At 33.8% G+C, this 21342-nt stretch overlaps 1 protein-coding gene across 2 annotated transcripts; it reads left to right on the top strand.

The window, feature by feature from the left end:
• Window positions 1–4230: 4230 nt before the first annotated feature.
• Window positions 4231–16211, top strand: LOC115994331 (kinesin-like protein KIN-14E). Of its 2 annotated transcripts, none has more exons than XM_031118423.1 (24): window positions 4231–4377; window positions 4718–5013; window positions 5358–5430; window positions 5575–5706; window positions 5791–6029; window positions 6151–6478; window positions 6634–6733; window positions 6819–7000; window positions 7159–7274; window positions 7441–7543; window positions 8973–9125; window positions 9229–9375; window positions 9460–9660; window positions 11015–11179; window positions 11250–11354; window positions 11507–11647; window positions 11741–11935; window positions 12835–12961; window positions 13075–13277; window positions 13402–13584; window positions 13886–13981; window positions 14152–14349; window positions 14584–14855; window positions 15621–16211. In XM_031118423.1, the coding sequence occupies exons 2-24, from the start codon at window positions 4826–4828 to the stop codon at window positions 15811–15813; spliced, it is 3840 nt and encodes a 1279-aa protein (XP_030974283.1). In that variant the 5' UTR covers window positions 4231–4377; window positions 4718–4825; the 3' UTR covers window positions 15814–16211. The 2 variants fall into 2 exon arrangements, with proteins under 2 accessions (XP_030974283.1, XP_030974282.1); XM_031118422.1 differs by lacking the exon at window positions 4231–4377 and adding an exon at window positions 4408–4583.
• Window positions 16212–21342: the final 5131 nt, after the last annotated feature.

Here is a 21342-nt window from a genome sequence, read left to right as displayed (position 1 = left end):
TCAACGTGGGGTAACCGGTCCCACCAGTAACAAACTCGAACTGAGAAACAAGAAGATACCATACCAAGACTGATGAGACCCCATTGACACTTCAGACTAGAAGACCTCCCTGCTCTTCGCGGGCCTGATTATATGCATGTCCACTTCTCACTCAAATATTTTCCCCATCATTCTTGGCTCTCTTTTCTCATTTTGGAAACTTAAACAAAGCCCATATATATTCTAAGCCCACTTACAAATACTACCTTTTAATAAGAGCTTCACTTTAGTGACTACAAAATCTTTTCCCTCCTTATCTCCGTGACTAATCCATCTAACCCCTTGCGAAAATGAACCATGTAGCATTTGAAAATCGTAATCAAACTTTATGTATGTCATTTTCTTTGTGTGAGAGAGAGAAATTTAAGAACCATCATTTGAGCTCAACCACAAGAACCATTTTGTAATTTTATTTATTGTGATTGTCAATCTCACGCATCCATTCATGCTATTTAGAGTTAATAAACAAGCGGACACAAGGTGAGTAAAACTTCATGATTATTTATTTAGTTTTATTTCAAATACAAGTCGAGATTGAGCTCAATACCAATTTAAATTATTTATTCAAGTTATTTCATTTTATTGTCGAACAAACTTGAGTTTATTCACCCACTCATTGATCAACTTATTCTTTTCCACGACATAGTAAGTACTACCATTGAAATCTTTTGCATCTTCACAAATCTATGTTATTAATTAATATAACTAAATTTATACTACAAAATCCTCTATTCATCTTATCAATAAATAACATCTAATATATTTTTATACATATGAACATATAATATTAAATATACTTAAATAGAGTTTCATCGTTAAGAAATCGTATACAAGCACATTATATTATGTTTGAATTTTACTTATTTAAGACAAAGTTTGACTACATACTTAGGGTCCGTTTGGATACAACTGAAAACTGAAAACTGAAACTGAAAACTAAAAAACACTGTAGCAAAATAATTTTTAAATGTGTAAATAGTATCGTGGGACCCATTCTTAATGAAAAAGTTGCTGAAAAGTGAAATTTGTGGGTCTGTGAACAGTATACGATGTGCTGTGATTGGCTGAAACAAATTTGAAAAGTCAAAATTTGCGGTTACTGTTCATTGAACAGTATATGAACAGTAACCGCAGCACTCAAAAAGCTAAAAACGCGTGAAAAAAAAAAAAAAAAAAAGGCAAACAAAACGCAAACGCAGACTTATCAGCCGAATCCAAACGCTCTCTTAGTTATAGCCAATGGTTATAACTCTACTCATTATCTTTTTATTGGATGTGAATTTTGATAAATTCACAATTGAAATATATTTATTTTTTTAATGATATTTGTTTTTATATGGGTAATGTAGGAGAAATTATAGAATCCTCTAGTGAACCACGTTACTTGTCCACCGTTCCACTAAAAAATTTCAATTTGTTTAAAATTGCTGTGTTAGTAATTAATTTCTGTTTAAAAAATTTTCTAACTAACAATTTTAAACAGATGAAAGTTTTTTAGTGGAATGGTGGATAATATCACTTGTCCACCATGTAGATCTTATAATTTCTCGTACAGTAGAGAGAAAGGCTTTTTTTTGCCTACTGACTAAGATAATAAATCTGGTTGGATGTTTTTACACGATTCTCTCTTTTTTGATGAAATTCTTAATGTATCCACTTGTAAGTGCTCCTCAACTTTCTCATGCTCGACTTAAATACAGGTACTTTATTATTAATTAGTTATAGTTCCTGGTTTTAAGGTTGGTCTTTACAATTTCAAAAGAAATAACAGAAATAAAGAGGGGTTTTTATGTGATTTTATAATGGATAATTTAGTAGTCAGTCAAGTATGGCACTATTGCAGTTCTCGTGAGTTGTATCGAAACATTAATTATACCCGTTCCTCCTTTAGCTGTTCCTGTCCGTAGAACTTTTCTTAAGGCCAGAATGCCGGCCATTGCATATTTTAATTTCTTCAAATATTTTCTTCTCATTAAACTTTAACAGGGTAGTATTTAAAATTTCTTAAAATTTAGGTAGGCAGTTTTTTTTTAACAGAATATTTTATTTATTTCAATATATTTATTATGGATCAATTTCAAGAAATATATATTATACGTCACATTGTAAAAACTAAAAGCACAATATATAATTATAATGTATAACATTTACATTAAATCACACACCGCACATACAATATGTAAGGATCAACCTTAATTATTACTTATAAAAAACTTATTGAAATAAACAAATTAAGGTATATGATTAAAATAATTTGAAATGAATAATAATTTTTTAAATTTCTTTATATTTTTGGTATTTGAGTTTTAATTGGAATAATAGACCCCTTTAATTTTTTTTAATACTTTTGGTAATTAAGTTTTAATTAGAGCAACAATTTAAATTTCTTGAAACTTGTTGCAAAGATATAAAAAGTACTTGACCTAACTACAACTTCTATGATCCATATTAATCATTTTACTTCTCATTTTTGGCTATATTTAGTCAAATTAGACTCTACAATGAAGGATGCTGATACTGATAAAAGCTACTTGTTTAAGTCAAAACTTATAGTACCCAACATTTATGATAAAATTTATGCTAAGATATACCCATTATTTTTATTTCAAACAATTACATATATATATATATATATTATTTTACTTTAGGTGTGCATCTAATCTATAAAAATGCGGACAATTGTGGTAAAAAAACATTTTGGTTCTATTTGTTTCATTGTAAAATACATATTAAAAAAATATGTTAAAAACATTTTTTAAGTAGTTGTTTCATTATAAAATTTTTGTCAAACCTGTAAAAAAAAATTATTGACCAAAAAATTTGTGTTTAAAAGTTGTAAAAATATTTTACCAAAAATTTGTTAGCATAACACTTTCCGAAACTCAATAGCCCTTTCTTTTCTTTTTTATAGTGGCATTGGGCTTCAATGTGGGATTTGTGGAATTATAAAAGTTTATTATATAACTTTCATAAAAATATTATATATGCAAAATTTGTGGAGTTGTAAAATTTTCTTTAACAAATAATTTATTTGTGGAGTTATACAAATTCTTATAACTTAAAAAAGAATATTTTAACTTAATTAGTTTGCATCTCTTAATATTGATATATATAAGTTGAAATCTCTCCACCTAATTATTGAGGTATAAAAAGAAAAGAATATTTTTTTTAACTATAAAAATATGCTAGTTTTATATTTACCACTTCAGGATACTCTTTGAAAGTGAGAAGCAGTGAAGGACGAAAAGAAAAGAGTAAAGCTAAAGACAAAAATAGAGAGGATGAGGATGGTGTGGTAATTTTACTGAAAGGGTGTCTTTGGGTGCAGGCACCAAGACAGTGCAGACCTGGCGGTCTGTGCAAGTTTTTGGCATCTTCCCGCCTACAAAAGAGTGGTACTTTATTTGAATTTTATTTTTATATACTGGCCCGGGTCTGGGTATATATTATTGATTCGCCGATTATTTCGGACTTAAAAAAAGTGTGACAATGAATGAATGCGTTTTTTCTAATAACACCCCTAAACTAGTGTCACACTAGGGCTGATTTTTTTTTTTTTTAATTTAAAAAAAAATAGGGAATTGATCTTGATGATTTGTTCCAGTTAAAAACAAATGCAAAATGCAAAATGCAAAACATTAAAGTTCTTACAAATTCTTTTATATAAGCTTTTGGGCAAATTGTATTTTTGGTCTCTAAAATTAAAATATAGTCTTTTTTTATTTTGGTCTTTTTAAAATTTTAAAAAATAACAATTTAGTTCCTCCATTATTGTCTGTTTATTATTTCCAACGTATTTCTTACATGTATTATTGGCCCATAAAATATATGGGTGAGTTCAATTTTATTTACTTAATAATACTATTTCGTTATCACCTAAACAAGAAATAAACACAAAGACAAAAATAAATTGTTACCATTTTAAAAAAATTGAAGGACTGAAATATAACATTTTAAAATTGAGGATCAAAAGCAACCATAAAAAGACATATATTTAAGGGATTAAAAATGCAATTTAACAAGAATGATAATTTTTTTAAAACATGATACGGTATGACTTGCCTCCAAAGTTAATGTACGGTGAAGTGACATAAGGACGGAAGCTTTACTCAACCTATAAATCACATCACATAAATATTTTAATATTAATAATTAAGAAAATAAGATTCGATAAAAAATTTGGTAATACTGGCAAGAAAAAGAAAAAAAAGAAAAGGTAAGTAAGAAGGTGGATGAAGGAACAATTCATATATTCATTTTATTTTGAACATTCTCGTGACCCCCACCTTCCTCTTCTCTCTGGGCTGGGCTGGGCTGGGCTTATTGGATGAAGAACTGGTTAGTAGTTAAGTTTTGGTTGTAGCTCAGATCTATTTCTGTTTGAATTACATTGTAGTCGTACTTGAGTTTTTCGATTTCTTTCTCTGAGTTAAGCTGTGTCGATCTATGATCTATGTTGTATTTTGTGTGTTGGTGGTGTGCCAAACTAACCACTAGTGTCTCTACAAACCAACCTAGAGATGATTTTATCCCATAACAGCAAGGTGTGTCTGTTGTTTGGATCTGTACATCTTCCATGTTTACGCATTTCGATTTTTGGAAAGGGATTGGTTTTTATTTCTGTATTTTTTTGAATTTTCTGACTCCGCTATTTATTTAGTTAAATCTTTCTTTGCAGTTAATTGAGGATTCGATTCGAAGAAGCTAAAACAGTTAAATGTATTTTGTGGGAATAGACACTTTATTTTTTTTATAATTAATTTATTATGAGGCGATTTAAGGGAAAATGACGATTGATATGCAACCAAGTCCAACAATGTCATTGTCCCAAAATCAAAATGTGGGAACAAGTAGGTCTTCCTTCAGCTCTAGCAATGGCAATGACGATACTCCTTTGCACAATTCTGCTTCTGCTGCTGTCTCCTATGGCTATGGGGATGACTATGACAGTGATAGTTCTAATTTTGCACCCCCGTAAGTGTCTTCTCTTCTCTTCTCTTCTTCACCTATACCTATTCACTGATGATTTTCATTCACAACAACTCACACCAATATTGTCTGTCCGTCTGTTTGTTTGTTTTTTTCTTATCTTATTTACTGTTTAATCAAATCGAAGTCAAACCTTAACCCATTTTTGTAGGACAATTAACAAATTTTGTTAACTGTATAACCTAATTTAGCTTACGGAAACTTTTCATTAAATTATTTCAGAATTTTGCTCCCAGCCCACGTCCACCCTTTCTTCCCTATGTATTTGCAGTCCTTAACTTGATAGTTAATTTTCCAATTATAGTTACCATTATTATTGTTTCTTGCAGCACACCAACAACCCTTTCAATGGCTATTCCAGAAGAACTTGCTGGTGCTATACCCTTGATTAATCGATTCCAGGTTTAAGGGGAAAAAACTAACCCTTCCAATTCAAAAGATTTTTTTCCCTCACCTCAATCCACATTAAAGCATATTCTTCCTTGCTTTAGGTTTATGCTAGTTGCTAATTATGCTCTTCTAATCTCTCATTTGTTCTCCCAACAGGTGGAGGGATTTTTAAGGTTGATGCAGAAACAGATTCAGTCTGCTGGAAAACGTGGGTTTTTCTCTAAAAAATCTGTAGGCCTTCAAGTTCGTGAAAAATTCACCTTTGAGGATATGCTTTGTTTCCAAAAGGTGATTACTTTCTCTGTTTAATGTGGCCATTTTCTTTTACACCTAAAAAAAGTTTATCAAGATCTAAATCACAAAATTTTACAGGATCCAATACCAACTTCATTACTTAAAATCAATAGTGACCTAGTAAGCCGAGCAACAAAACTTTTCCAGATAATTTTGAAGTACATGGGAGTTGATTCATCTGATCGAGTTACTCCAACAAATTTAGATGAACGGATTGAGCTTGTTGGAAAATTATACAAGCATACTTTGAAGCGTTCAGAGCTCCGAGATGAACTTTTTGTTCAGATATCAAAACAAACAAGGAATACTCCTGATAGGTATGGCTCTACTGTGATTTCATTATTATAAGATTGTTACTATTATTGGGCATGTAGTTATTAGTGTTGGAACACTGCTGTCACTTCTCTGCTTAATACTGTTATCATACTTGATTTACAGGCAATACTTGGTCAAAGCATGGGAGTTAATGTATTTGTGTGCATCCTCCATGCCTCCTAGTAAGGACATTGGTGGATATCTATCGGAGTATGTTCATAATGTTGCCCATGGTGTGAATGTGGATTCTGAGGTTCGAGTCCTTGCATTAAATACGTTAAATGCTTTGAAGCGAGCTGTTAAAGCTGGTCCCAGGCATACAATACCTGGGCGCGAGGAAATTGAAGCTCTTTTAACCAGTCGAAAACTTACAACTATAGTATTTTTCTTAGATGAAACTTTCGAAGAAATCACATATGACATGGCAACCACAGTGGCCGATGCTGTAGAGGTACATTTCAGCCTTCTGTTATCTGTCCATCTGAAATATATGTATCTCTTGTGTATGTGTTAATAAAAAAAGGTTTAGTTCTAAGCCTTAAGAGCTGCCCTTTCTTGTTCTTTATTGATTTTTAATGAAGTTAAATTAACTTATATCCACTTCAGGAACTTGCAGGGATAATTAAATTGTCAGCATACTCTAGCTTTAGTCTGTTTGAATGCCGTAAAGTTGTTGCTGGCTCTAAATCACCTGATCCTGGAAATGGTATCTACTCTATCTACTTTTTGATTCTTTCCTTGTGTCAGATTCACAGAAATAGTAAGCTATTCTGGACTTTGTTGTCATGCAGAGGAGTATATTGGGTTAGATGACAACAAATATATTGGGGATCTGTTGGCGGAGTTCAAGGCTGCAAAGGATCGAAGTAAAGGAGAAATTTTGCACTGCAAATTGACATTTAAAAAAAGGCTATTCCGAGAGTCAGATGAAGCTGTGACAGATCCAATGTTTGTGCAGCTGTCCTATGTTCAAGTAAGAAATTTCTTATCTATAACTGACGTTCATTTTCAAGTTTACAATACCGCTTCATTAACATTATGAAAATACTGCCTTACTTTCATAAATGATAGATGTATGTCTGACATAATAGCTATTTTTAGTTGTCTTGATACATATTAGTATTGTTACAGTTGCAACATGATTATATATTGGGCAATTATCCTGTTGGAAGGGATGATGCTGCGCAGCTGTCTGCATTGCAGATCTTGGTTGAGATTGGATTTGTTGATACCCCTGAATCATGCACGTGAGTGTTTCTGTCACTTTGTGTTATGTAATTATATCCCATTATTTTTCATTTATATTTTTATGGTGTTTTACTTGCTTTCATTTTCTATAATAATTAAAAGCATAGGAGAGTTCAATTTTACTAATCATCATCCACATCTAATTGTTGAAGTAATATTTTGTAGTGATTGGAATTCACTTTTGGAACGATTCCTACCCAGACAAATAGCAATAACACGAGCAAAGAGAGAATGGGAATTGGATATTCTTTCTCGTTATCGTTCTATGGTAAGAGTCAAAATTTTGAGATTTCTTATGCATCCACAACTTACTTGCTCCAAAGAAAAATTGTGTTTCAAGTCCATTTTGTCACATAATTTTATAATGAAGTATTTGCAATTAGTGTTTATAACTACTTTTTGTAAGTTCCTATTGGGTTAGCATCTGCTGTTTCAAACTGAATTTGACAATACATGTGGTCTACTTTGATGTAGGACAAATTGGGAGATTTGTCTATTTGTGCTTGTGGTGGGTTAGGAGAATTTGTGGATCTAGGTGTACAGTTGTAGAAGAAAAAATTAGGGCTTGAAATTGGCTAGGGTTTGTGAGGGGTTTTTTTTAAGGCTGTTTGTTAGAGAAAATATGTGCAAGGAGTTTCAATAGGTAAGAGGAAGGGCTTGACTTGGGATTGTAAGGAAGAAGGAACACAAAAAATAGGAGGAAACTGAGAAAATAACACGAAGGCCAACATGCCTCAACATTCAAAAAACTCAATATTTTTGTTAATCAACTCTATCTATTATTGTACTAGAAGTATTAGGACTTCTAGCTTGACTAGTAAACAAAGAACCTAATGAGGTAATAACTAATAAAGACTAACTTCTTATCAAAAAAAAAAAAAAAAACTCTAGGAGGCAAAGAAAACCTAAGATACTTAGGATCTCATAGAAAATTCTAGACTCTATTAAACTACCAAAATACCCTTGATTCGTAGGGTTGTAGAAATAACAATTTTGTCTTGAATACAAAGTTGACCATAACTTGTTAAATATAAACCTAAATTAAAAATTGTCTTTAACCCTAGGACACTTTTTTTATTTTTAATTAAGACTAATTTTTATTAAAAGAGACTGCTTAATGAATCAATACACAAAGTAGACTAAAAAGTTGCAACAAGAAAGAATTATGTACTGAAAGGCAAAAACTCTATATATGATACAATAGAGGTACTACTTATCAAACCCCAGTGCAGGACCGTTCATTCTTGCGCTAGTAGTATCAGGGGTCCTAGTTTGACTAATAAACTAAAAGCCTAATATGGTCATAACTAATAAAATACTAACTAGGACTCAGAAAATAAAGCCTAAGCTACTTGGGACCTCCCAAAAAATTTAAATTCAACTAAACTACCAAAATACCCTTAATTTACAGAGTTGCATAAAATTTTGTCCTTGAAAGAAAATTGACCATAATACGTTAAATAGAAACCAAATTAAAACTGTGACAAATATAACTAGACTTTTAAAACTACACACCTTTTATTTCTATTGCTGCATTATATTTCAAGTCTTTTGTCTGTTTTGGTTGTCTAACAATTTGCTCATGCATGTTGTATTAGCTATCTGCCACTTATCAGCCAATCTTTGATTTTGTGATCACTATATGCTAAACTAATGGTGACAATTCTTCTATAAAAATTTAAATTTTTCCTCTCTAGGAACATTTGACAAAAGATGATGCAAGACAACAATTTTTGCGAATATTGAGAACACTTCCTTATGGGAATTCAGTTTTCTTTAGTGTTCGTAAGATTGATGACCCTATTGGACTACTGCCGGGACGGATAATTTTAGGCATTAATAAGAGGGGGGTAAGTCATCAATTTATAATTTTTATATATTAATTACAAAATGGCATTTCATATTGCCAATCTTTCAATTACTCTATTTATTTGTTTGCACACTTGCCTATAGGTTCATTTTTTTCGTCCAGTTCCAAAGGAATATCTACATTCGGCCGAGTTACGAGACATAATGCAATTTGGAAGCAGTAATACAGCTGTTTTCTTTAAGATGAGAGTTGCTGGCGTTCTTCACATCTTTCAATTCGAAACAAAGCAGGTTTGATATTCTATGTTTTTTATACGTCAGTTGTCCATTATTAGATTTCTCTTATTGACTAAGTAGTGATTTCCTCATTGTTAGGGAGAAGAAATTTGTGTTGCTCTTCAGACGCATATAAATGACGTCATGTTGCGCCGTTACTCTAAAGCCCGATCCACTGCCAGCAGTTCAATAAATGGGGATATTCCTAACAATCTTAAACCTCCTACTGAGGAAGTGCATGAGAAACGCGTTCAAGAATTGTCTAAAGCTCTTGAAGAATCTCAAAGGAATGCAAATGAAGTAAGACTTGAAGAAAATTCAAACAGATTGAACTGTAGTTGAATAAATTATTATTTAATAAATTAGTCCATCATCATATTCCAAGGTCCTTATCCCAGAGGATGGATAAATGGGCCTATAGCAGTTGCTACCATATGACAAGAAATCAGGGGCACATAATAAATTTCTAATCTATTGATGAAGCCACCAATGAGCTATAGCTCAATTGATACTTCCTTCTCTCATCACAATTGGTTGGAGGGCATTGTGTGTTTATACCCATTGGGTGTGTATGACTTAGCAGTAAAATAAAATAAAAAAATCTATTGATAAAGTCCCTTCAAGATCCCACATTTGAGCTTATAGGTAAAGTTGCACCAACTAAATTTAGTTTAAAGCAATCATAGGTTAGATAATTACTAAGACTAAATCTTTCAAGATTGCTTGGATCCTTTCAGTCTTCCATTGATTGATACATATACTGAATGCTCATATAGGAAGGTGGACTCCTTGGTTTGGAACCTGGGGGTTCCTTGAAAAATCCATACTTGCCAAATAGGCATTGTATTTGTACAGAAGAAATGACCTAATAAGCCATCTAGGTCTTGTAAGGAAGGTCCTTCCACTTTCCTTTGGAAGGGCATTTGGAAAGCTAAGGTTCCTAAAAGGGTGGCTTTTTTCACATGAACAGCAGCTCATGGTCAGATTCTTACCTTGGATAACATTATGCTTTGTGGTCGCCCTTTGGCGAATCGTTGTTGTATGTGCTGTTGTAATGTAGAATCTATGGATCACCTGTTACTTTTTTGTTCGATAGCTCATTCTTTGTGGGTGTATATGCTTCGACTGTTTGGGATCGATTGGGTCATGCTAGATTCAATTGTGAACTTATTATTTTGTTGGTATAATTGGCTTGGGAAGCATAGTTCTGATATTTGGAATTTGGTTCCAGGCTGTTTATTGTGGACCATTTGGACCGAATGGAATCGGTGGTCTTTTGAGGATGAGGGGAAAACTGTGGTTCAGTTATTAGAGCTTTGCCAACAGACCCTCTTTGATTGGTCTCGTTGTTGGGGTTTCTCAGATTGTTTTACTCTTATGGATTTTCTTTCGTCTATTAGAATAGATTAGGGGCTGCTTCTATCTTTATGTTCCATTTTCCTTTGTTCACTACTGTGAACTTCTTGTATTTTTCTTGCTTTTCTTTTATTAATAATATTCTCTTCTTACTTATCAAAAAAAAAAAAAAAAAATGGTAAGAGCTGCTTCATGTGCAGTGTAAAAGTTTCTTTTATGTATCCTATAACTTAAGAAGTTTTAATGTATCTCTTTCTTGGAATTTCACATGAGATTTAAGTTAAGTTTGTTAATTTAGTTGCTGCAAGAATTGCAAGAAAAACAAAAGCAAAAAGTGAGCATGCAAGAAGAATTGGAGGAATTGAATGAATCCTTGAGATCTGATAAACAGAACCTAGCAAAAGTTACTTCTGATCGTGACAGACTTCAATCATGGTGTGATGAAAAGGATAAGGCACTTCAGGTCAGTATTATTAACCTTGTGGATTTAAATTTTTTTAATTTACCCTATTAATTATTTTGAAATTAATTAGGCTGCGCTGCTGGAGAAAAGGAGCATGGAAGTGAGGTTGGCTAAGTTAGGGAATCTTATGATAGAAAACAATACCAAAAAAGATGTGATAGGAGCCGATTCCAAGGTAATCTTTGTTGGAATTTAATTTTATGCTATCAATAGAGATGTATCTATTAGAGTTAATTCATGTGTTCAAGATAATCCCTTTTATCAATCTAGTTTATTTCTCTTGTGATGGGTAAATAACATTCAGATTATTAATGGTATTTAACACAGTTGTTACAAAAGCTCCAAGATGAGTTAAAGCTTCATAGTGAGCAGTTGCATGCAGCAGAAGAAAATATAAAGAAGCTGGAAAATGAAAAGTTGTCTTTGGAACAAAGGATATCTGAACTTGAAAAGACAAAAGCTGATGAGGTAGTACTGTTAACACTTGAATTTGATGGTAGGAACCTCTATTTTTTTCATAGGGTTGAGAATTCTTATCCATAGAAATTATTGAAAATACAGATGGATTTTCTTGAAAAAAACTTTGAGCAAGAACGTAAAGCCTTAAAGTTTCGAGTGCTTGAACTTGAAAAGAAGCTTGAAGGGATCACACAAGAGTTAGCTGTTGTTGAGTCAACTCTTGAAATCAGGAATTCTGATTTGGCTTCATTACAGCATAATCTAAAGGAATTAGAGGAATTGCGAGAAATGAAAGAGGTTTGATACTTTTGATCTTCTCCTTCATTCTTTTTGTTTCAGTGTTTATCATTTGCATCACAATGGTTAAGCCTTAATGTACCATGTATTATATATATATATATAGAGAGAGAGAGAGAGAGAGAGAGAGAGGTTTAAGTTAGAATTGCTGTTATTCTTGGATAATATTGCACTATTCAATAATATTTTATTAGATCAATATTTTGTTAAACCCATCATTGAATAAAATTCATCATGCTCACAAAAGATCGAGATATCAAAGACTAAATGCTGTCATTTAAAAATGATTCAAAAGTATAGTTTTCAAATTGTTAAAAATTCACTAAATATATGGGTTTTGGGTTGGAAAGTAAATGACATCTGATCAGCATTAAATTGGTGTGCTTAGTTAGTAGTTATATTGTTTATTAAACCTAGATGCTAACTTTCATGTCAATCCAGTGCCATTTACCATCCAATCCAAAACTCATTTATCTAGTAGATTTTCAAAATGTGTAGTTTTCAAATTCTTAAAAATTCACTAAATATATGAGTTTTGGGTTGGATAGTAAATGACATCCGTTTAGCATTAAATTGGTATGCTTAGTTAGTAGTTATATTGTTTATTAAACCTAGATGCTAAATTTCATGTCAATCCAATGCCATTTACCATCCAATCCAAAACTCATTTATCTGGTAGATTTTCAAAATGTAAAATGTTTAAGATGGAATTCTTAATTTTCAATTATCTTGATATTGGGTATCTATGATAGGCACTGGATTTGGAAAAAATTTGATCCTGTAAGGACTTATTACATGTGGTAACATTATATATTTGGTACATGTTTACTTGTTTTTGTGTGTGCATGTGTGTATATAAAGTGAGCATATTTTGCTAATTACTTTCCACTTGCATGTAGGACATTGATAGAAAGAATGAGCAAACTGCTGCCATTTTGAAGATGCAAGGGGCTCAGCTTGCCGAGTTGGAAGTACTTTATAAGGAGGAACAAGTTTTAAGAAAGCGTTATTTCAATACCATTGAAGGTTTGCATTTGCAAAAAGAATTTTATAACTTTTATAATGTAGTGCAAGTTTGAAAACACCTATAGTCTTTATCAATAACATTAGCAATATATTGTTCCTTTGATACATTCCAGATATGAAGGGCAAGATTAGAGTTTTCTGCCGATTAAGACCTCTTAATGAGAAAGAGATCGGTGAAAAAGGAAAATATGCACTTACATGGCTTGATGAGTTTACAGTTGAACATCCATGGAAAGACGATAAACCCAAACAACATATATACGATCGTGTCTTTGATGGCAATGCTACCCAAGAAGATGTATTTGAGGATACAAAGGCAAGTTTGATGGAATTTAAAGAATTATTAATATTAGGGATCTGACCTTGTTCTTTTATCTAATATATAAAGAGTGCAATTTCTAATTTCTAATTGTCTTTTTGTTTTTATTATTATAATGCAGTATCTGGTGCAATCTTCTGTAGACGGGTATAATGTGTGCATATTTGCTTACGGTCAAACCGGTTCCGGAAAGACATTTACAATTTATGGATCGGAAAACAATCCTGGACTCACTCCCCGAGCTATTGCAGAACTATTTAAAATTATAAAGCGCGATGGCAAAAAATTCTCATTTTCATTGAAGGTGATTGTTCCCAATCTATATGATTAGTGGTGATTGTTGCTTATGCTAGATGTTGAGTTGTTATCACAGCTTATTATGATTATTATTTTTTTTTCAAAATCTGCTGCATCGGTTTTTGGTTGATACATCTTGTATTCACTTTTTGTATGAGTTTGAATATTTCAACCCTCATAAAAATTAAGATGTAGCTATTGCTCTCTTACTTTTCCTTCTTTGCATGACAATTTTCCTAATTAGTTGTATGGCTATTTGTTATTTATCTTATTGTCTTAGACTTGACATCATTCTTTTTTTAATGCAGGCATATATGGTGGAGTTATATCAAGACACACTAGTGGATCTTCTTTTACCAAAATCTGCAAAACGTTTAAGATTAGAGATTAAGAAAGATTCAAAAGTAAGTATTGTTATCCAATTCCATTTATATTTCTAAGAAAATATTATAAAGAGGTTTAATGATTTAAATGGTAAACAATATCATTTATGCAATGGGATAATATCACTTAAAAAAAAAAATCATTTCCTTTCAGAAATTGCTCTTGATGGTTAGATATCTTGTGATGTTAGGGTATGGTATCAGTAGAAAATGTGACGGTTGTATCAATTTCAACATTTGATGAATTGAAGAACATTATTCAAAAAGGATCTGAACAACGACATACATCAGGAACTCAGATGAACGATGAGAGTTCAAGATCTCATCTAATACTTTCAATTGTTATTGAAAGTACCAACCTTCAAACTCAATCTGTTGCCAGAGGAAAGGTATTTCATTATCAATCAAAATTTTATCTACGAATAAATGATGAAATATGCTTTTATGCACTTTGGCTATGGGGGATTTTCATGGTTGTGCACCTACTCTCTCTTGCTCTTTTGTCATGCAGTGTGAAGAAGCATGAATTTAACTGTTAGATGTTTTAGAGTGAGTAGGTTATTTGTTGAGTTGATTTATTTTTTGTCTGTTAATATGTGACTGTTATGTGATTTCAAATGCAGCTAAGTTTTGTGGATCTTGCTGGTTCAGAAAGAGTGAAGAAATCAGGCTCTTCTGGTTATCAACTTAAGGAAGCTCAAAGCATTAATAAATCACTATCAGCACTAGGTGATGTTATTAGTGCGTTGGCTTCTGGTGGTCAACACATACCTTATAGGAATCACAAGTTAACAATGTTGATGAGTGATTCTCTTGGTGGTAATGCCAAAACACTCATGTTCGTAAATGTATCACCAGCTGAATCAAACTTGGATGAGACATACAATTCTCTCATGTATGTTTTCCATCTTTTTAAAGCATTTCTACTCTTTTTTTGTCAATTGTTTGGGTGGGCTCAAGTCTGAGAGTTACACTTTTGAGTCTCATTCTCCCCTAACTTCCGTAAGTATCCTCAGCCTAACATAAAAAAATATTGTTATTGAAATTGAGTGATAAGCCACTAAATATGTTTAAATTATAGAAATGCTTCCTAGGCATTAGGATAAACTACCTAGCCTGGATTACTTGGTAACTGGCTTTGGCGGGTGGGGTCAATTGCCCCTAGGAGTTTGTTTAACATTGAGGATTAGTGTACAATGTGCTCTGCGATGTTCAACTAATCTAATTGAAGTTCTTCTAATTCATAAAAAATAAAAATAAAAATTGTTTAAATTATAGAAATATGCATTAGCAAAAGGTTTGCTTTATACTTTCTTATTCTTTATGCATGTGAGATCCTATCCAAGTTTACAAGTGCGGAATTATTGAATGACAATGTGAACTGATCATTATACTGATTTATGTTTTCTATTCTTTCCTACAATTCGAGTTCATGGATTCTTGATGCTTGTAATAATTTGCAATGGTTGTAAGTAGTTAAACTTAATAATTTCAGTTTCAACTTTGCTAGTGGCATATTGATATGGGATAGCATTCTTGGTCATCAATAATTTTTAGCTCAATTTTAATTTTGACACTGGCCTTGATATAGTGTTGTTCTTTCCCCTTACATTGTATAGATCTGTTCATTCTAATAATTCTTGCCTCTATGCTTACTCAGGTATGCATCAAGAGTCCGATCAATTGTGAATGATCCAAGCAAAAATGTTTCATCAAAAGAGGTAGCTCGATTGAAAAAGTTAGTGGCATACTGGAAAGAGCAAGCTGGTAGGAAAGGGGATGACGAGGATTTTGAAGAAATTCAAGAAGAACGACCAGTTAGAGATAGGCCAGATGGCCGTCATTCCATGTAATGTATCTGTGGATACTGTGAAACTTTTCCCATAAAAGAAATACTTCAGACAAGTTGCTAGGCAGGGTTATGAGGCACCTGAGAGAGGGCTTTGCCAAGGTTGATGATATTGATCAACCTAAGTAAATTGACTGCCTGTTGTAGTTACTATGTTGTGGAGTCTTGATGATCTTTCTCCAACATTTTACTAAAGCTATAGGAGCTGTAATTAATTTAGCAGGATTTAAGTTGTATAGGTTTGAGTATTGTGAATATCTTAGTTTCTGTATCTTACATCTCGTTTGGTAAATCCTCCAATTTATGGGAACTTTATGGTTAAATTGATAGGTAGACCACTATATACATTCGAAGATATAACCATGAAGGTACAAATGAAAGTTTTAGAAGTGTTAATCGTTATATTTCACTGCAAATGCATATATGAAAGGAACCAACTTGGTGTTTATTAGAAAAAGAAAAATAGAAAATCTAAATTAGAGACTTTTATTATTATTATTATTATTATTATTCGTGGAAAGCAAAAACAGCAAAGAATTTAGTATTTTAGATGTAAGATACTAAAGTTGGTTATCACTTTAAAAATTGTCAAAAATACCTTTAATTTATTTAGATAGTCTTAAAATGAGGTTAAAATGTAATTCAACAAAATGAAAAATTTCAGGAGAAAACTCCTCAAACTTCGCACTAAAAAAAAATTTCCACTTCCTCACGGTCAATTACTCTCCATGCTTATCGTTCCAACATCCCCACCTACAGGTAGTTACTACTTAATCTTCCAATACCTATCTAGATTTCCTCGCTCCTTTTCTTCTTATTTAATATTCTAATCCTCCAAAGCAAAAAATATTTCAATCTAAAAAATTAAAATACATTACAACACTGCTCCACAATCTGATTGGATATGAGACAAGCTCAAGGGAATATCCATTTATAATTTTATTTCAGTTTCAGGGTTCTGTAATCAACATGACTTCTAATCCTATTAACCAAAAAAAAAAAAAAAGATATTCATATTCAACCACTGTAAACCAAACTTCCTACAACAAGTTTAATTTTTCTCTTCTGCAGTACCATCTCAGTGCTAATTTTGATTTTTCAGCCTCTTCAAAAATCTGCGTATAAGCCTAGGTTTGTTCTCTCAAAAAAGTATATATGTTTACTATGTTATAATTCCTACCTCTTTCTCTCTCTTAAGGATTGACCATTGACCATTAACCAAGCATGTGTGTAGATTAAAGCTACTCTGCCTCCTTGCAAAGCTTAATTGGCGATTTCATTGTGAATCAAATTCCCTTTGGGTGCATGTGCTGAAACAGAAATATGCTAATCGCAGAAGAGGGATTGAGAACCGGGTCATCTTTTCCAAATCTAATTATTCTTCCCCTACTTGGAGAGGAATCAAGAGAGGTGAAGCTGTGTTCAATAAAGGTACCAAATGGATACCAAGCAAGGAGAGTCGCCTTTCTTTTTGGTTTGATAAATGGCTAAGCAAAGGGGCGTTAAGAGAGCTCATTTCAGGACCTCTAAACCAGGGAGAAAAGCTACTGCAGCTCAAGGATGTTTATAAGCTGGGTTTCTGGGATAGGAATACTATCTCCTTTGCTATACCTATGACATTGATCCAAGACATTAAAGTCATCCCAATGCCCTTAGGAACGATTGGTATAGACCAGATCTCATGGTTCTCAGCCCCTAGTAGGCATTTTGATTTAAAGGAAGCTTACAAGCTTGTGTGCCTTGAGGACAATAGCTCCACTTTTGGCACTGACATTGGCAATTGGGTTTGGAAGATTCCATCCCTCCCAAAGATCAGATGCTTCCTTTGGCAGTGTTGTCACCTAAGCATTGTGGTTAGAAAGGTGCTTGCAGCTAGGGGTATGGATATCTCTCATTTCTGTCCTTTATGCAATAATGCTCCTGAGTCTATTGTCCATTTGCTGAGAGAATGTACTGTGGCTCGCCAATTCTGGACTTTCTTGGCTCCCCTGTTGAGGGCAGATAATTTTATGGCACTAATCTGGTGGATTGGCTCCGCACCAATTGTAAGTGTCACTTGACCTCCTACACGGGCATTCCTTGGAACATTATATTCTCCTTTGGGGTTTGGAGCCTCTGGTTGTGTCCCAACAAGGTAGTGTTCAGAGATAAATATCCTCCGACACTTCTGAAGGCTGAAGTTCTAGCCAAAGTACCATAATTTGCTTTCTTGTGTAGTAATGAGAAGAATGGGAGGGTGAGGACAGCCATTAGGTGCAATGGTAAAACCTTTGTTACACTGGTTTAAGCTTAACACAAACGGTTCTTCAATGGGGAATCCAGGAGATGCGGGGGGAGGTGGAATCATCGGGAACGTTAATGGTGATTGGGTCAGTGGATGGTATTCTGTCGCGTTTTTTATCTTTAAAATAATTGAGCTTGATGTTATGCTCGTAGTGAATCTATTAAGGAAAGAGGGACACAACCCAAATGGAAATGACACCATAATTGCCGACTACAAAGAAGGGCTGTCCAAGATTCCAAGAGTTAAAGAGTCCAACGCTGTTACAGGGAAGCAAACAAATGCGCAAATGCACTCACTAGGAGGGGAGCTTTATTACCCCAGGATTTTGTACTCTTTTCATTTCCCCCAGCTGATGTCGCTCTTTTGTTGAGCTCAGATGCAGCTGGGACTATGTATGAGTGTAACTGCGCTCCTTTATCAGTTGCTTAGTTTATAAAATTTCTTCCTTTTACCAAAAAAAAAAGAGTTTCTCTATACATGTATTATTATGGTCTCTACCTTTTGGAAGACTTGGTAGAATTACAAACGTGGATTTTTCTATCCATGCCGTAGTATTATCATGGTATGAATGAGAATAAAGATCCTTCCAATGCCAATGATACTATCTTGGCTAACTGTAGGGAGTGTCTGAAACGTATCCCTTTGGTGAGCACTTATAGAGAAGCTAACAAGTGGATAGACACCCTTGCAAGACGTAGAGTTTGTTGAATAAAGTAGTGCAGCACACGTTAAAATGGATTTGGGTTGTTCTAGTCTTTAGGAAGTTCAGTAGTTTGTTTCTATTTGTTTCCTAGTTTGTAGGAGTTGTTTAGCATGATGTTAGTGGTGCCTATTTTTGTGTTTGTAACCGTTTGTTTTTAGCCTATATTATGGCCATTTCATTATCAAATGCAGTAGTAGAGTTTCAGTCCATCTGTTTCCTTTTGTTTTAGTTTATCACTTTCTTCTTTCATTTTACATCAGTGGTATCAGAGCTTGGTTAGAGTTCCACAATGGCTTCTGAAACTTTTGTGCAGCCAGCCATTCCACGCTTTGATGGTCACTATGACCATTGGAGCATGCTTATGGAGAATTTTTTAAGGTCCAAAGAATATTGGACAGTTGTTGTTTTTGGAGTAGCAGAACCAGCACCAGGTGTTGTGCTGACAGATGCACAAAAGGAGGAGCTTGAAGGGAAGAAGTTGAAGGATCTCAAAGCAAAGAATTATCTCTTCCAGGCAATTGATCGTTCCATCCTAGAAACCATTCTTTGTAAAGAAACTTCCAAGCAGATCTAGGACTCTATGAAGAAGAAGTATGAGGGAACAGCAAAGGCAAAGAGGGCACAGCTTCAAGCACTTCGAGGCGATTTCGAAACTTTACATATGAAGTCTGGAGAATCGGTGTAAGATTACTTCCCCAGGACAATGGCAATCGCAAATAAGATGAGAATCCATGGCGACAAAATGGCAGATGTCACTATCATTGAGAAGATTCTTCGTTCGATGACAACAAAATTCAACTATGTCGTTTGTTCGATTAAGGAATCTAAAGACACTGACAGTATGTCCATTGATGAATTGTAGAGTTCTTTGTTGGTTCATGAGCAGAAAATGAATCGGCAAGACAAAGAGGAGCAAGCATTACAAGCCTCGGCATCAAAAGGAAGAGGTCAAGGACGAGGAAGAGGCAGAGGTAGAGGTGGCAATGATGGTAGATACTCAAATCAGAAATTTGAAGATTTTGATTCTCAAGGGAGAGGAGAAGGCCATGACAACAACAACAACAATCATTCAACGCCTTACAAGTCAAAGTTAGTAGACAAATCAAGAGTTGAATGTTACAGGTGTCACAAGTTTGGCCACTACAAGTCAAACTGTCGTACTAATCTAAGGAGAGATGGTGGAAAGCAATCCAATTTTGCTGAGAAGGAAGAAGAAGTGTCTTTGTTGATGGCTTGTCACGGCAAGGAGGAAACCCACAAGAAATTCTTGTGGTACTTAGACACTGGTTGCAACAACCATATGAGTGGAGAGAAGTCTGTATTCTCTGAATTGGATGAAGCTTTTCGTGATGTTGTGAAATTCGGTGATGGCTCTACAGTCTCTGTTATGGGAAAAGGAAAGGTAGCAATTCAAACCAACAGAAATTCTATTCAAACTATTTCTAACGTTCTCTTTGTTCCAGATTTGAGAACAAATTTACTTAGTGTTGGTTAGCTACAAGAAAGGGGATATGAAATCTCTATCAAAAATGGAGTCTGCAGAATTGAAGATGAGAAGTTGGGCTTGATAGCTTAAGTCAACATGACAGCCAACAGAATGTTTCCATTGTATCTTCATGACACCGCTCACTCATGTCTTTCTACAAGATTGGGAGAGAAGGAATGGCTATGGCATTTTCACTATGGGCATCTTAGCTTCGGCGGGTTGAAAACTTTACAATAGAAGAATATGGTGACTGGTCTTCCTCAAATTATAGCTCCTTCTAAAGTTTGTGAAGAATGTGTTGTTAGCAAACAACACCATAATCAATTCCCACAAGGGAAATCATGGAGGGCGAAGGTTGTACTGGAGCTTGTTCATTTTGACATTTGCGGGCCAATAACTCCATGCTCTAATGGAGGTAAGAGATATATACTTACCTTCATTGATGATTTTAGTCGCAAAAGCTGGGTTTATTTTTTGCAAGAGAAGTCTAAAGCCTTTCTAGCCTTTAAAAGCTATAAAGTGCTGGTTGAGAAAGAAGTTGGCAGTTCCATAAAAATTCTTCGCATAGATCATGGTGGAGAATATAACTCACATGAATTCGCAAGTTTCTATGAGACTCATGGAATAAAGAGGCAACTTATAGCAGCTTATACGTCCCAACAGAATGGTGTTTGTGAAAGGAAGAATCGCACTATTCTAAATATGGTGCGAAGTCTTTTAATAAGGAGCTGTATTCCAAAGAGCTTTTGGCCTGAAGCAGTTAACTAGAGCATTCATATATTGAATAGAAGTCCCACACTTGCTGTTAAAAATATGACACCAGAGGAAGCATGGAGCGGACAGAAACCAACTGTTGATCACTTTAGAATTTTTGGGTATGTTGCATATGCCCATATTCCAGATTAGAAGAGGAAGAAGCTGGATGACAAGGGAGAAAAATGTATTTTTCTTGGTGTTAGTGATCAGTCAAAAGTTTATAAGCTTTACAATCCTAACACTAAGAAAATACTTATCAATCGAGACGTTGTTTTTTATGAAGATCAAACCTGGGAATGGAGCA

Source organism: Quercus lobata, chromosome 6 (assembly GCF_001633185.2).
Source record: "Quercus lobata isolate SW786 chromosome 6, ValleyOak3.0 Primary Assembly, whole genome shotgun sequence".
Taxonomy (NCBI): Eukaryota; Viridiplantae; Streptophyta; class Magnoliopsida; order Fagales; family Fagaceae; genus Quercus; species Quercus lobata.
The sequence above is the reverse complement of the archived record's forward strand: the minus strand, read 5'-3'. Positions and strand labels throughout refer to the sequence as shown.